The sequence below is a fragment of the Anoplophora glabripennis genome, unplaced genomic scaffold (genome assembly GCF_000390285.2).
Source record: "Anoplophora glabripennis isolate ALB-LARVAE unplaced genomic scaffold, Agla_2.0 scaffold1176, whole genome shotgun sequence".
NCBI lineage: Eukaryota > Metazoa > Arthropoda > Insecta > Coleoptera > Cerambycidae > Anoplophora > Anoplophora glabripennis.
Genome location: NW_019417267.1, coordinates 30,455 through 44,226, shown reverse-complemented (window position 1 = coordinate 44,226; position 13,772 = coordinate 30,455). Strand labels below are relative to the sequence as shown.

Genomic DNA, 13,772 nt, shown 5'->3' with positions numbered 1-13,772 from the left:
GGAATGGATTATAGATTTTTGTATGAATTTAAAAACAAGCAATAATGTATCCAGGAATTTTTTAACTGTATATATTGTCTTAGATTTATATAAAACGGATTTTTTTCATTTTAATTCGTTCAATAAAAAAGATATTGACTAAAATTGACTTTTGGCTATCTTGCCGTACGTATCCCCACTAAACCCCACTCCCATTAGTTCTTCGCAGTCTTCACTCTAATAGCACAATTGTATTGATGATCACATGCTAATTTAATCCTTACGAAATTTAAAACAGAAGCAATCATTTATATATTCTGCAAATTATAATCAAATTATTAAATATCAGTTTGTTTTATTAGCTGCCTAAATAGTTTTTTGTAACTTTCAATGTTGAGACAACCACATGCTAATCAAAACCTTTCCTTTTTTTATTTCTGTACCAGAAATTATAGAGAAATTTTTTTTAATAGAATTTACTTTACTAGAACGGTTTGGCAGTTTGAGCTTATTTAGTAATTTATTTAGTTGTTTAATTAGAGTTAAACAAATTTATTTAATTACTTTGGTAAAATAGTATTAATAACAATAATTGGTCACTAAAATTAGAGAACCCAGGTCGCTGGCAGAATTTCTACGTCCAGCATCTGTATCATCTTTGGCGGTTTATCCAAACCACCCTCAAGGGTAAGACTTTGTGAGAAATATGTATCATTTTAAACCTGTTCCGTTTACTCTCCGTTCTTTCCGATCTGCAGGGAACAAGAAACGTTAAAGGGAATTTTATTTTCCTAATTTTTTGTATAGGTTAGCGATCTAATCATTAACAATCTTTTTTATTTCCTTTGTTTCCCAATTGGTTACATATATGTTGAAATCGATGTTAAAATTGAACGTTCTGCCTCCGCTATAAGAGCTGCCGTCTACCATCTCGTAACGTCTACATTAAAAATACATCAACTTATTTTGATTTCAAGGACAGCTTGCTCAAACTGTGTATCATCTAAAAGTTTATATTACACTCTAGGAATTAAAATTAAAATCGTCATATAGTGTAATATTAATTAATTATATTTTCATAATTTTTAATTACAAGCAGAAAATAGTGAAAATTACAAATATACAGATAGGGTGTAAATTTAAGTGGATGTCAGTTTTTTAGGGGTAATAGTAGGTGTTCCCCTGAATACGAAACTAATTTTTTTTTGTCACAAATAAATAGTCGAGATCTAATTAGGTTTTTTTTAACTGCACTTTATTTCTTGTGTACACCACCACTATCAACGTTACCAGTTTTTAAATCGATCTTCATTGTGGAAAGTGACAATGAAAAATAATTTGGTAAAAGCAGATTACTTTTGTATAAATCACCCACGTGTCATTTTAAAGTCACCAGGAGCAAAGAAGAGGATAGATTATGCCGACTTATAAGTACCTAATAAGAAAATGTTTGTCAGATTGGTTCAATACTGTAGTACATCTTCCCTATAATATTCATCTATTTGTATATTTGTGGATAGGTATGATGTAAAAAAATGTGTGTTGACAACTAACAGTGCACGTCGTTAATGGTGGGAGATAGTGTGGGTTAACGGTGAAGAGAGTTAGTGGTTGCCTAGCTTTTGGAGGCAGTACAATTATTAGAAAAAGGTTAAAAAATGAACTGAACTATTGCTGCCCGTTTCTAAAGTTCAAAGGCAGCCTCCGTATAACTATAACCCCCACTCAAAGTTACACCCTGTATTCACATAACAGTTCCATTTAACCAATCCACCTAATTTTTATAAAATATTGTATTAATGTTTAGTAGCCTGCCGACCCAACATATATTACCACTAGGCGCCACTGACTAAAACAACATACTCCATAACATTGTTCATGTGGCTGAATATTTGCCATAAGCTTCACACTTTAAGAAATAAAGAGTAGTTATAATAGTCCTCTTCATTTGCATCTACGTTTTAACTGACTGTCCAAGCCCATCGTTTAAGAGATACACATGATGGTTTTGATCGTCACTACCTCCAGACGGGAATTGTTTATTGCTGTGAACGTACTGTCCGTGAATGCATTAACTGATGACCTTTGACACTCTTCTTATACTTAGTTATATAATTACAAGCATCTCACAGGTATATTTGAATTTCGGGAGGGTCTTTATGGCTTACCTGATGGAGTTTTAGGTTACCCTTATGTTTGGTTTCAAAACTGCACGTGTCACATTTGTACACTTGGATTTTCAGAGTCTTTGTGCATTAACACATGCTTTTTTACGTTACCTTTAAATTTACTTTCATAAGTACACATATCACATTTGTACATTTGGACTTCTGAAGTATTTCTGTGCTTTAACTGATGTAGTTTTAGGCTATTCTTGTATTTGGATTCATAACTACATATATAACACTTGTACATATGGATTTCCGAAGGGTCTGAGTGCCTTAACTTATGGAGTTTTAGGTCACCCTTGCGTTTGGTTTCAAAATTGCACGTGTCACATTGGTACATTTGGATTTCCGAACAATCTTTGTGTAATAGCTGATGTAATTTTAGAAGTTTCTTTTGTTTAGCTCTATAATTACACATATCGCACATGTACATTTGAACTTCTGAAGGGTTTTTGTGCACTAATATGTGCTTTTTTAGGTTACCTTTATATTTACTTTCATAAGTACACGTATCACATTTGTACATTTGGACTTCTGAAGTATTTCTGTGCTTTAACTGATGTAGTTTTAGACTATTCTTGTATTTGGATTCATAACTACATATATAACACTTGTACATATGGATTTCCGAAGGGTCTGTGTGCCTTAACTGATGGAGTTTTAGGTCACCCTTGTGTTTGGTTTCAAAACTGCACGCGTCACATTTGTACACTTGGATTTTCAAAGGATCTTTGTGCATTAACACGTGCTTTATTAGGTTACCCTTAAATTTAGTTTCATAAGTACACATATCACATTTGTACATTTGGGTTTCTGAAGTATTTCTATGCTTTAACTGATGTAATTTTAGACTATTCTTGTGTTTGGCTTCATAACAACACGTATCACACTTGTACATAAGGATTTCCGAGGGGTCTTTGTGCCTTAACTGATGGAGTTTTAGGTCACCCTTACGTTTACTTTCAAAACTGCATGTGTCACATTTGTATAATGGGATTTCCGAAGGGTCTTTGTGTAATAGTTGATGTGGTTTTAGAAGGTTCTTACATTTAGCTCCGTAATTACACATATCGCACATGTACATTTGGACCTCTGAAGGGTTTTTGTGCATTAACACATGCTTTTTTAGGTTAGCTTAAAATTTAGTTTCATAGATACAGGTATCACATTTGTACATTTGGACTTCTGAAGTATTTTTGTGCGTTAACTGATGTAGTTTTAGGCTATTCTTGTGTTTGGCTTCATAACTACACATATCACACTTGTGCATACGGATTTCCAAAGGGTCTTTGTGCATTAACTGATGTATTCTTAGATAGGTCTTACGTTTGGTTTCATAATCACATACATCACACTTGTACATTTGGATTTCCCTAGGATCCTTGTGTAGTAACTGATGTGCTTTTAGATCACTCTTATGTTTACCTTCATAAGTACATTCATCGCACTTGTACATTTCTATTTCCAAAGGGTCTTTGTGGACGAGTTGATGCCGTTTCACGTAATGTTTATGTTTAGTTTTATAACCGCAAGTATCGCACTTGTACATTTGGATTTTCGTAGGGACTTTGTGCAATAACTGATGCTTTCTTAGAAATCCTTCATGTTTAGTTTCATAATTACAAATATTGCACTCGTACGTTTGGAATACTGAAGAGTCTTCGTGCATTAACTGATACCCGTTTAGACTTTTACATTTAGTTCCTTGAGTACATATATCAGAAACCTTGTGTTCACCCTTATGAGATGATACATCCAATGGAGCTTTACATTTCTCTGCTTGTACTTCCCCCGTCTCACATTTACATATATATCCAATCTTCATTTTTCTCAAATCTTCGGAAGTGCAACTCGTTTTGTTTTCTATTATTCTATTATCCAAGTTGTACGAGGAGGAATCACTGAAAAAATTTAAAAAATAAACAAACAAAATACAAAAATTTCTTTGCCGATAAACATTCTGAGGCATCGATTAGCCATCAGGATTAAGATAAGGTACTTTTCATCTTTTACTTTTATAATTGAAATATTTTCAGTTAAATAGCAAACTAAAACAAAAAAATTGAAAAATGGAGTTTCGGCTATGAAGTCAATTTTTTATTATTTAACAAATTCAGGTTTGAATTCAATATTAATGTTTTTTTAAACTCCAACCTAACAGACAAGACTGCTGTGTCAATGACTTCTGATGTTTAGGGCCTAGTTTAGGTGAATTGTACTACTGTCACTTTACAGATTCCAACGAAGTAAACTGCTGACTTAATCATAAAAGCAGATAGAGACGCATTTAGGAAAGCTAAAACAGGTACTACTAAAAAACCTTTAAATTCTAAACAAAATACAGTATGTTTTTATCTTTTTTCTTATTCAGACATTCCATTAATCGAACGTGTGCTAGATATGAAAAGAATTTATATGAAAAGGTACTTCTGGCATACTTTTTAAAGAAGTTAAAAAGAGGGATGTTAACATTATGGTCCTATTACCCGATGTTTGTCAACATTGCTGGTAAATGACTATTGTGATATTTCAAAGTAATACATCTGATAAGTCCACTCCATCAGATAATGTTTCATAATGTTTTCAGACACATCAAAGTGATTACATTGATAAAGAAATTAACTGATGTTCACAAACCTAAAAATTGAAAAGCTTGGAATCTGATGATGTCATAAGATTTTTAGAAAATACTCCAGACGACAACTATCTGTTTATGAAGGTGAAATTTTTATAAATCTCTTCAATAATTTTAGTAAATTAGATTTTACACTACAGGTTGAGGTTTGGGTTTGTTTATGGCATGTTGATCCAATGAATTATACAAGTTAGGAACTTCTAATGTTCAAAAATTGATCATAATCATCTCACTTATTGACACCAAAACTAAGAAAGCGGTCAGTTTGCGTTACTGACCCAAATGTGGAATGAGTCTTATCAGAGAATACGTCGATTTGCCTCTAAAAGCATGCCCACCAGAAATTCTTTGACAAATGTCGACATAAGAAGTGTACCATTCAATCTGAAAGAATAAATAGTTTGAATAATATTCCTAAGGCAAATGCCGATCTTTTGAAGTTACCGAATTTAGAAATGTATACTGGCCATTGCTTCCACTGTTCTGCAGCTACAATGCTGACAAATTCTGGTGCTGACCTGATAAGCGTATAAAAGGATGGAACTCATCTTCAATAGCTGAAGCTTATACACAAGTCTTAGTAGCGAGAAAGGTTAAAATATTGAAGAAAATACTCAGAGCTGGTAAAAATTCTTGTAGTTGTACATCTGTACGTTTTTTACATGAAAAATGTTATGTCGCAAGAATAGAAATTTCTCTTATAATCACTTGTATATAAGGTGATTCATAAATGGTGACCAAAAAGATTTACTCAAATAAAATCATTAAAATGATCACTAATGTTATTAATTTGTTTATTCCAATAAATGACTGAATGATTAGTGCTTGTCGTGTCATTTAAGTAAAAGTGTTTTCAGTTGGTTTTTTAAGTTTTATTCGAAAATCAGATTTTTTTTGAAAAACATTAGAGAGTGGTAGAAAATTGAAAGACGAATCCGAAAATATCATGGTTGTTACCGTAAAACAGTGGCATTCTATTTTATTTAGCAAAATATTCCACCGATATCCTGTATCTCTGCCACTGACGGACGGTTTGCAACTACTATTTTCTTCACATTATCGAAATTTTCTTCATTTGAAGACGCTAAAAGATGACCAGAACATGGCAAATCATCAACCGCGTCTCGACCATGTTGGAATGCTTTTTTATACCATTTAGTTTTTCATAAAATTAAATTAGCGTATGTCTTTCCCCACATTTTCTGCGATTCAGCACAACAAATTCTGTTGGTAGCATGAAATTTTAGGCAAACTGTTTGTTCGATAACATTATCCATAGTAAAAATTACCAGTTGTAAACAAACTACTTCACAAAGCATGCTCAAACTTCACGTCAGAATCGAGTACAGTTCTACCAACTTTGCATCAAAAATGAAATTTGAATCTACTTTACGCGGAATTTTTAAATGATAAATTCCAGATACTTTTTTGTATAAGAATCAGTGGCGGCTCGTGAAGGAGGACTCTGGGACTCCGCCCCCCCCCCAGATATTTTTAAACTGTAAACTTAAAATAATGTATTTATTTAAATCAATAAAAAATCTAAATAGCATACATTCAATATCTCTTGGATGTTAGGTTGGTTGCATAAAGTGCATGTACTCCGTGAACGTAGCTCAGATTAATGTCTCTGCCATCTATGATCGTACCAAAGAGTTATGTTTGACCGCGCGCGCAATCCCCACTCCATCGCGAACGGTGAAATCTGAGTCCATCGTGCACGCATGTTTTTACATATGATTGGACAAATTGGCACGAGGAGGGGATAGGCGACGATAGGCTCACGCGCTTTGTTTTGGACTCCATGTGGCAGTAACCCGTATCATTGAAGTGTGGTTATACGTGTTTTGTTTTTGCTTTGGCGCTTTTTAAGACATTATATTTTATAAGTTTAAGTTTAAAATGAGGGTTCGTGAAATAAAAAAACTTATTAGTAATTTAAGTTTAGGCAAAAGTCGAATTGAAAAATAACGGACGTCCAACGCCAGTGTTGAATTTAGTTCAGGTGCAGAAAGAGTGCAAAAATAGGCCGGCTTTTATTTGGAAATTTGATAAAAACATTTGTGATAAGACCCTTTGGTTGTGTGGTTGTAATGAAACAAATATATTTTTTTGTTTTGTATGAGGTTTTGTACTGGAGGAGGCGCAGAAAAACTGGAGTTTCCGTCTTGAAATATTTACCAGACAAAATTAAGAAACATGAAAATTCTCCTAAACACAAAAATAAGTTGGTGAGTTTTTTACTTTTCGGAAGAGTAAATATTGTTTCTTGTTTAAGTAGTGCTTATGCAGAACAAATAAATAGTCATAACGAAACAGTTAAGAAAAATCGATTGCTTCTTTAAAAATTTATAGATATTTTAAAACTATGTGGTACACGTAACCTTCCTCTTTGTGGACATAATGCAAAAAGTGACTCGGTAAACAAAGGGGTATTCTTAGAACTGATACGACTATAGTGCAAAAATTGATCCCCTTTTAAATAAACATCTTAGTGATGCCCATGTTTTTAAAGGAACTTCAAAAACTATACAGCATGAACTATTACAGCAATCTACATAATTATATCCCAACTGGGTTGGTTGATCGATTATCCACTTGCACCTACACACTGACAATATTCATTTTGGGGTACTTGCGAAACACAATGACCTTCAAATTCCTCAAAATTTTTCTCCTGCGGCTCTAAGAGGGGGCCTGCCACACCCCGCACCTCTTAACATGTACGTCCTCTTTTTAAAATACGCCCCCCCTGTATTCAAACCCACGGGCCGCCATATAAGAATGTATAACGGTATGAATGTTTTCTTACTTGTCCTGGTCATTTTCCTCCATCTTTATTTCAATCTCCTCAGATTTGATATAATCCGGCATATCGACAAAATCATATTTCTCCTGTACATCCTGATCATCTTCCAGTTTTACTTCAAGCTCCTCGGATTTAATATATGACGGCATATTTGTGCTTTCATATTTTTCCTGTGCAGCAAGGCAATTTTTTAAAAAACCACTATGAGTACGGAGCGAATCGAAACATGGTCCGCATATAACAGGGTCTTTGGTAGCACCGATGTTCTGCAATAAAAAAAAAATGTGAAAGTTAATTTCAGGAGGAATATCTATTTATTTATGTCAAAATAAAAATTTTAAATACATAAGGTTATTTATTATCTGGTCTGTTTCAGTTTTTCCTCTTTATTTGGATATTTTGCCATCATTAAAAGTCATTAAATAAGACCTATACACCAAAAGGATCAATCACTGTTTATTTTTATTAAAACTAATTTTATATAACTTAAAATCTCACACTGAAAGAATCAGACAAATAAAAAGTATTGAATCACTATTGTTATATATAGTCTTTCTGAAGTCATTTGAACATGTATAAAAACGCTTAGCAATAAAATTTAATGAGTTTCATAGGCGTCCCTAAAAAGTTTTCTACTAAAGGTAAAAACTAATAATTTGTATATAATATGTAGAAAAGTTCTACTATATGTTCATTTGGCCAACAACATATTTTAATTATTTAGGTCCTCAATTTTCTTTATATAAATTATAAATTGTCCGCTGAATTACGTCTCTCGTCATGTCAACGATATTTACAAATTTTTGTTTTCGCTTCCTCTTTACGCAATGATCTATAACACCCTGTTTAATAACACAAAAAATTGTGGACATCGAAATTTAGTTAATACGTATTCACATATTCTATTTATAATTTCATTATCTGGTTTTTCATTTTCTTCTTTTTTTAAACAATTGTTAAATATTTAAAATGAGACGCTGACATTGAACATGTAAATCTTTATTTTTAAATTCTAAATCTGTGTCATCAACAACCGGTTCTACTAATTCAATATTGTCTGACGGTATTTCGTTTTGTTCCGTTTCAAAAGGTCTCCAAAATGCCATGTTGTAATAATATTAGTAAACAAAATATCCGTCTTATTTCTCCCTTTCACAATTGTAACATGAATGATTAATAGAATAAAATTACCTGAATCACACCAAATTCCGCATTACTGCACTGCACTGCTAGGCAATTTGTCGACAACTGAAATTTATGGCTGATCGCCCAGTCCAGCTGTGTTTATTTACCGTTTAACCGCGCGCATTCTTCAACTAGGCGACCAGACCTGTATATGGGTATGGTTAAATAAATATGGGAACAAATATTTCAATGCCGAGTTGTTGCATAGCGATAAATGGGGGCAAAGTTGCGTAATCAAGAGGCCAACATTATACATCTAAAAAATCAAGGCTAACATTAGTTTATAAATTTTTGAAAAAATCCGAAATTTTGGAAATTCGTTTTTGTTTCATTTCAGCCTTGTTTGAGGTGATATTGAAAAAAGAAAAGTACTTTCTCATGGCAACTTTTTGCCTTCTATCGAATGGCATAATCAATTTTTATATGTAGCGTTTCCTCTCTCCAGGACCATCATCAACTTCATTTATTTAAATAAGACCTTGGTAATTTTATTGCATTTTTTGCATGCTTTCATGACCACCAATACTATAGTGCCTCAGTCCAAACCAGATTCAGAAGTTTTGTCTTGAAAAATTCATCTTCAATGTATTCAATATGTTGATTTCACATGATCTAACCACACTTAGAGTGTACGTTAATTCAATAAACATAGAAATCTAAAAAAAATTAGATAAATTTGGAGCAAATACATTGAAGATTAATTTTTCGAGACAAAACGTCTGAATCTGGTTCGGGCTGGAGCAGTACAGTATTGGGGGTCATGAAAGCTTGCAAAAAATGTAATAAAATTACCAGGGTCGTATTTAAAAAAATTAAGTTGATGATGGTCCTGAAGAGACAAAACATTATATATAAAAATTGATTATACCATTTGATAAAGGGCAAAAAGATGCCATGAGAAAGTGTTCTTTTTTCAATATCACCTTAAGCAAGGCTGTAATGAAAAAAAAAATGGATTTCCAAAATTTCGTTTTTTTTTTCAAATATTTCGAAAACTAATCATGTTAGCCTTGATTTTTTAGAGGCATAATATTGGTCCCCTGATACTTTGCCTCCATTTAAGCTACTTCGTATTTCTTACCGTTTCCGAGATCTCTGTAGTGAAAAGCAAATTTGTAACAGCCTGTATAAAATTAGCATGCCACTTTCAGCAGACTGTAAAAAAAACAAAATTAGAGATGTTGTGACTTTTTTGTTGCTACTTCGATACAGTAAAATGAATTTTGTACCTTAAACGGTTTTTGAAAATATGACAAGGTGCTGACTTAAATGTTAAGTTGACAGTGTAGGCAATTTCTCAGTACCTAATTAGAGAATATGTTACTTTAAGGGAGAACGTGAAATAAATGTAATTGCACTAAAAAATTGTTTAAGTGCAAACAAAAATTTCCTTTTCGGGCAAAAGTACATACATGAGATATGTTATCAATGCAATGTATTTTCCCCTTATTTTATTTTAAATGTGGCAAAATACCCAAGTCCGAAGCACTTAGAAATATACTTACTACTTGTGGTATATACGTTTCAATTATATCATCATCCACTTCATTTAGTGACACAAATCCGTTTGTTACCAGCTGAATACATAACCGACAGATTCTTTGATTTTTTGATATACCATTTAACTTAGTATTTCCTTTCTCCTTTAGATAAACTTCTTTTAAGTCAACCACTGACACACTACTGGCATTAACATAAGGAAACATAATATCCTCAGTACCCATACAGGCCGTTTTGAAGTTAAAAGCGGTGAATAATTTTACAAAGCATTCTTTACACATTACATGTTTATCGCTCCCCTCCTCCAATTTCTAAAATAGTTACGTAATCAAAGTTATTAAAATGAATATATAAGCGTGAAAGGAAAGTTAATAATTGAATCTTACCAAATTTGGCAAAATAATCTGGAGAGCCTCCCTTGCAGCCTTTCCTATTACTTGCCAACTTGTGTCGCCTATAGTATTTAGACACAGCCTGCAAAATACCGTTTTCATGAATTCTGGTTGCATTATTCTCTTCTATAATGAGATATTTTAATGTTCTAAACAAATGTCTTCATAAACAATTAACCATTCAAAGATCTCCAGAGACCTCTTGTTCGATTTTGATTTGACAAAAATACTACTACACTTTTATTTCTGACGCACCAATTTCTAGTGTTTTGAAACCTCAGAATATTTGAGGTTATGTTGTATTTGTTAGCAGAAATCGTAATTCTGTGAATAGAAAATTAGCGAAGGCAGATTATTCCTTAATAAGTATTATTATTTTCGCTTCTTCAACGCAATATACCTTCGGCAACACACCAGAGACGATATCATGTAAGTCATCCCAAAATAACAATAACAATATCCTCTTTCTAATCTGAGAATAACAAATACTTTAGCATTGAAAAAGGATCATTAGAGACTATATCCTTTTTGTATGTAATGTAGGTTAGAGTCGTTAGAGATGTAGAGAATAGAGATGGGCGGAACAACGGAACATGACTAATACGACTCAGTGGTCCGGCTCTTCCTACTGAGCCAAGTGAATCGTGCACTCATACAGTGCAGATATCTGGTGTATTTGTCTCTTTCGCTACTTTTTCAAGCGATAAATAACTAGTGAAATCACATTTTCAATCAAATAAACAGAAAAATATTAATTCCATTAAACAATCTATTTCATATATCTGCTAAATAAATTTTATTAAATGAGCTAAGCAGTACGTGCAACGGGCTGCTACACGCCATTATTCCATGGCTAGAAATTGGCCTCAATGATTTGGGATCGAGGGGGATTATCCCTCTTTATCCTGCCTCATCTCGTGTAGGCCTGGACAGCCTTCGTAGGTGGGCCCGATCCGTCGTCTACCCCGACCGCAAATGCGGCCGGTGTAGGCGCTTTGTGGGACCTCCTTTTGTCCTGGCTGGACCCCGCTCGCTAGGGCCCTTTCTTCTGGCGCTCTTCTTGCTTCGCCGGCTCGTCTGTGTAAACCCCCGGGGGTGGTGTCATGTTTATGTGTGGTATGGTTGGGTAGGGTAGTGCGGCTATGCAGCCTGGGATGCGCTTTGCTAAGGTGGCTCTTTGGCTAGCGCGGGCGGAGAGGGGAAAGGAGGGTATGGGTGTGTGTGTCGTTGTCTTCGTTTCTTGATCCTGACTGTCTCTGAAACAGAAAAGGTTAGCGGGCAGCGGGGGGATGTCGTTGGGGTGGTCACCCAGGGTCAAAAAATTGGTGTCTAGGTCTTTTGTGTTTGTAATAATAATATCTCTACTCCTCATTCTAACTACGAGAATTAGCCCATAAGTCGGAGACTTGTGCGGGAGAGGAGGCGGCATATTATTATTAGGCAGGCCGCATTTGCGCCCAGGTACGACTTATGTTGGTAGGCCCTAACCACCATTCAGTGCAGGAATGAGGGAAATCTGGAAAACCTCATTAATTAGGGGGGTGGTCAAATGCCAACCGGTGTGAATCTCTCACATTGGCCCAAGCCAACATTCTTCCACCCTACCATACCTGCACAGAGGGTGCCAATCCTCCGTACAAGCATAGCTAATATACGGTCTACCGGCCGCGGGAATCGAACCCGGGCAGAAATTATCACACGATTAAAGGACTGACGCCTTAAACCGTGCTGCTATCGACCGACAATAAATAAAGAAAATAATAAATAAGAAGAAATTGTCTGTATTTATTTGTGGCATTATAAATGTTTGTTATAATTTGGATATTTTGCCATAGTTTGAAGAAAAAAAACTGGAAAAATAAACCCTTGTACCGATAGGGACAGTCAAGTGTCAATACTGAAAACTTTTGCCTAATAGTGAGATGCCAGAGACATACATCTACATGCATAATGGTTACGCACTGGAAAAACAAATACACATCACAAGAACACAATGACGTTTCTGAAACCTCTAGTTTTGATATCAAAGCAGAAGTGAATTAGAAAAGTACTGAATATTAGTTTTTCGCTACATTTTCTGTTTAACTAAATAATCTGTTCTCAAAAGTATTGACACTTTACTATTCCTATTTGTAAAGTATAAAGTGTTGCCTACTCATTAGGAGCTAAGTAGTAGTAAGCTTCCAAAACGTTACCTGGCGCTGTTTCGCGGTTTATTTGGCAATTTGCGAATGCAGCTAAGAGCTCGCCCTCTGGCGGTGACAAGTGATACTAGCGAAACAAGGTAAATATTTCTTCTGTGCTGTGTGTGACATTTTGTTTTGTATTTTATTTAAAACTGTATTTAGTGTTCCTTTTTTGAACACTATTATTTTAAGAAAATAGTGTGAGGAAAATTTCATCAATTATGGATAGAAAGAAGAAACTGTCAAACTATTACTGTTCAACTCAAGGTTGCTCTTCATGGTCCAAGAAAAATCCAGAATTAAGTTTTCATCAAACCAATGAAGAAATTTTCAAAATATTATTGCCGATAGATAATACTCCCTGAATTTCATGAGGATTGTTAGTAAGTAAGGGCACTAGTCTGCAGACATAATATAAATTTCTAAATTTAAATTAACTTTGCTCAATTTTCCCATATAATACCACATGGTCAGCCTTAAAAACTGCCTCTCCTTCTAATATACAACGAGAGTTTTCGTTAGCATATATGTAAATAGGAAATGTATTCCACAACGGATAAGTTCATAGTTATAACTTAATAAAATGTACATTACATTGTAATGCTAGAGACAAATAAAGTAGATATAAATACTTGCCTTAAAATTTATTTATGAAATATTTGAAACCTATAAAATAATACAAAAGTGAAATACCCGTAGTTTGATAACAAAATTACTAATAATAATGGCAAATAAGACAAATGTTGTTGAAATGAATGTGTTAACGACGCGAACGGCAATGTCAAAATTACCTTGTTTCGGAGCTTACTGCTTTCGCCGCTTGGTGCGCTTGCATCTTAAAAATTATCGCGGATATTAGGGACATTTAACTCTACATTAGTACTCTATTATATATTTTGTGGTTAGTACCAATCAGTG

General features: G+C 34.1%; 1 protein-coding gene across 1 annotated transcript; it reads right to left on the bottom strand.

The window, feature by feature from the left end:
* Positions 1-1,177: 1,177 nt before the first annotated feature.
* On the bottom strand, positions 1,178-11,139 carry LOC108913530 (zinc finger protein 616-like). Its single transcript, XM_018719091.1, has 5 exons — positions 11,069-11,139; positions 10,663-10,750; positions 10,282-10,587; positions 7,595-7,857; positions 1,178-4,048 (listed from the first exon to the last, which is right to left on the bottom strand). The coding sequence occupies exons 1-5, from the start codon at positions 11,104-11,106 to the stop codon at positions 3,283-3,285; spliced, it is 1,461 nt and encodes a 486-aa protein (XP_018574607.1). The 5' UTR covers positions 11,107-11,139; the 3' UTR covers positions 1,178-3,282.
* Between the last annotated feature and the right edge of the window lie 2,633 nt (positions 11,140-13,772).

Excerpts from the sequence above, each read along its gene's own strand:
- LOC108913530 (XM_018719091.1), bottom strand. The coding sequence starts at position 11,106 with ATGACTTACATGATATCGTCTCTGGTGTGTTGCCGAAG. Across the intron at positions 7,858-10,281 it reads AAACGTATATACCACAAGTA|AACATCGGTGCTACCAAAGA; the intron begins GTAAGTATATTT and ends TTTTTATTGCAG. Across the intron at positions 4,049-7,594 it reads GAGGAAAATGACCAGGACAA|TGATTCCTCCTCGTACAACT; the intron begins GTAAGAAAACAT and ends AAATTTTTTCAG.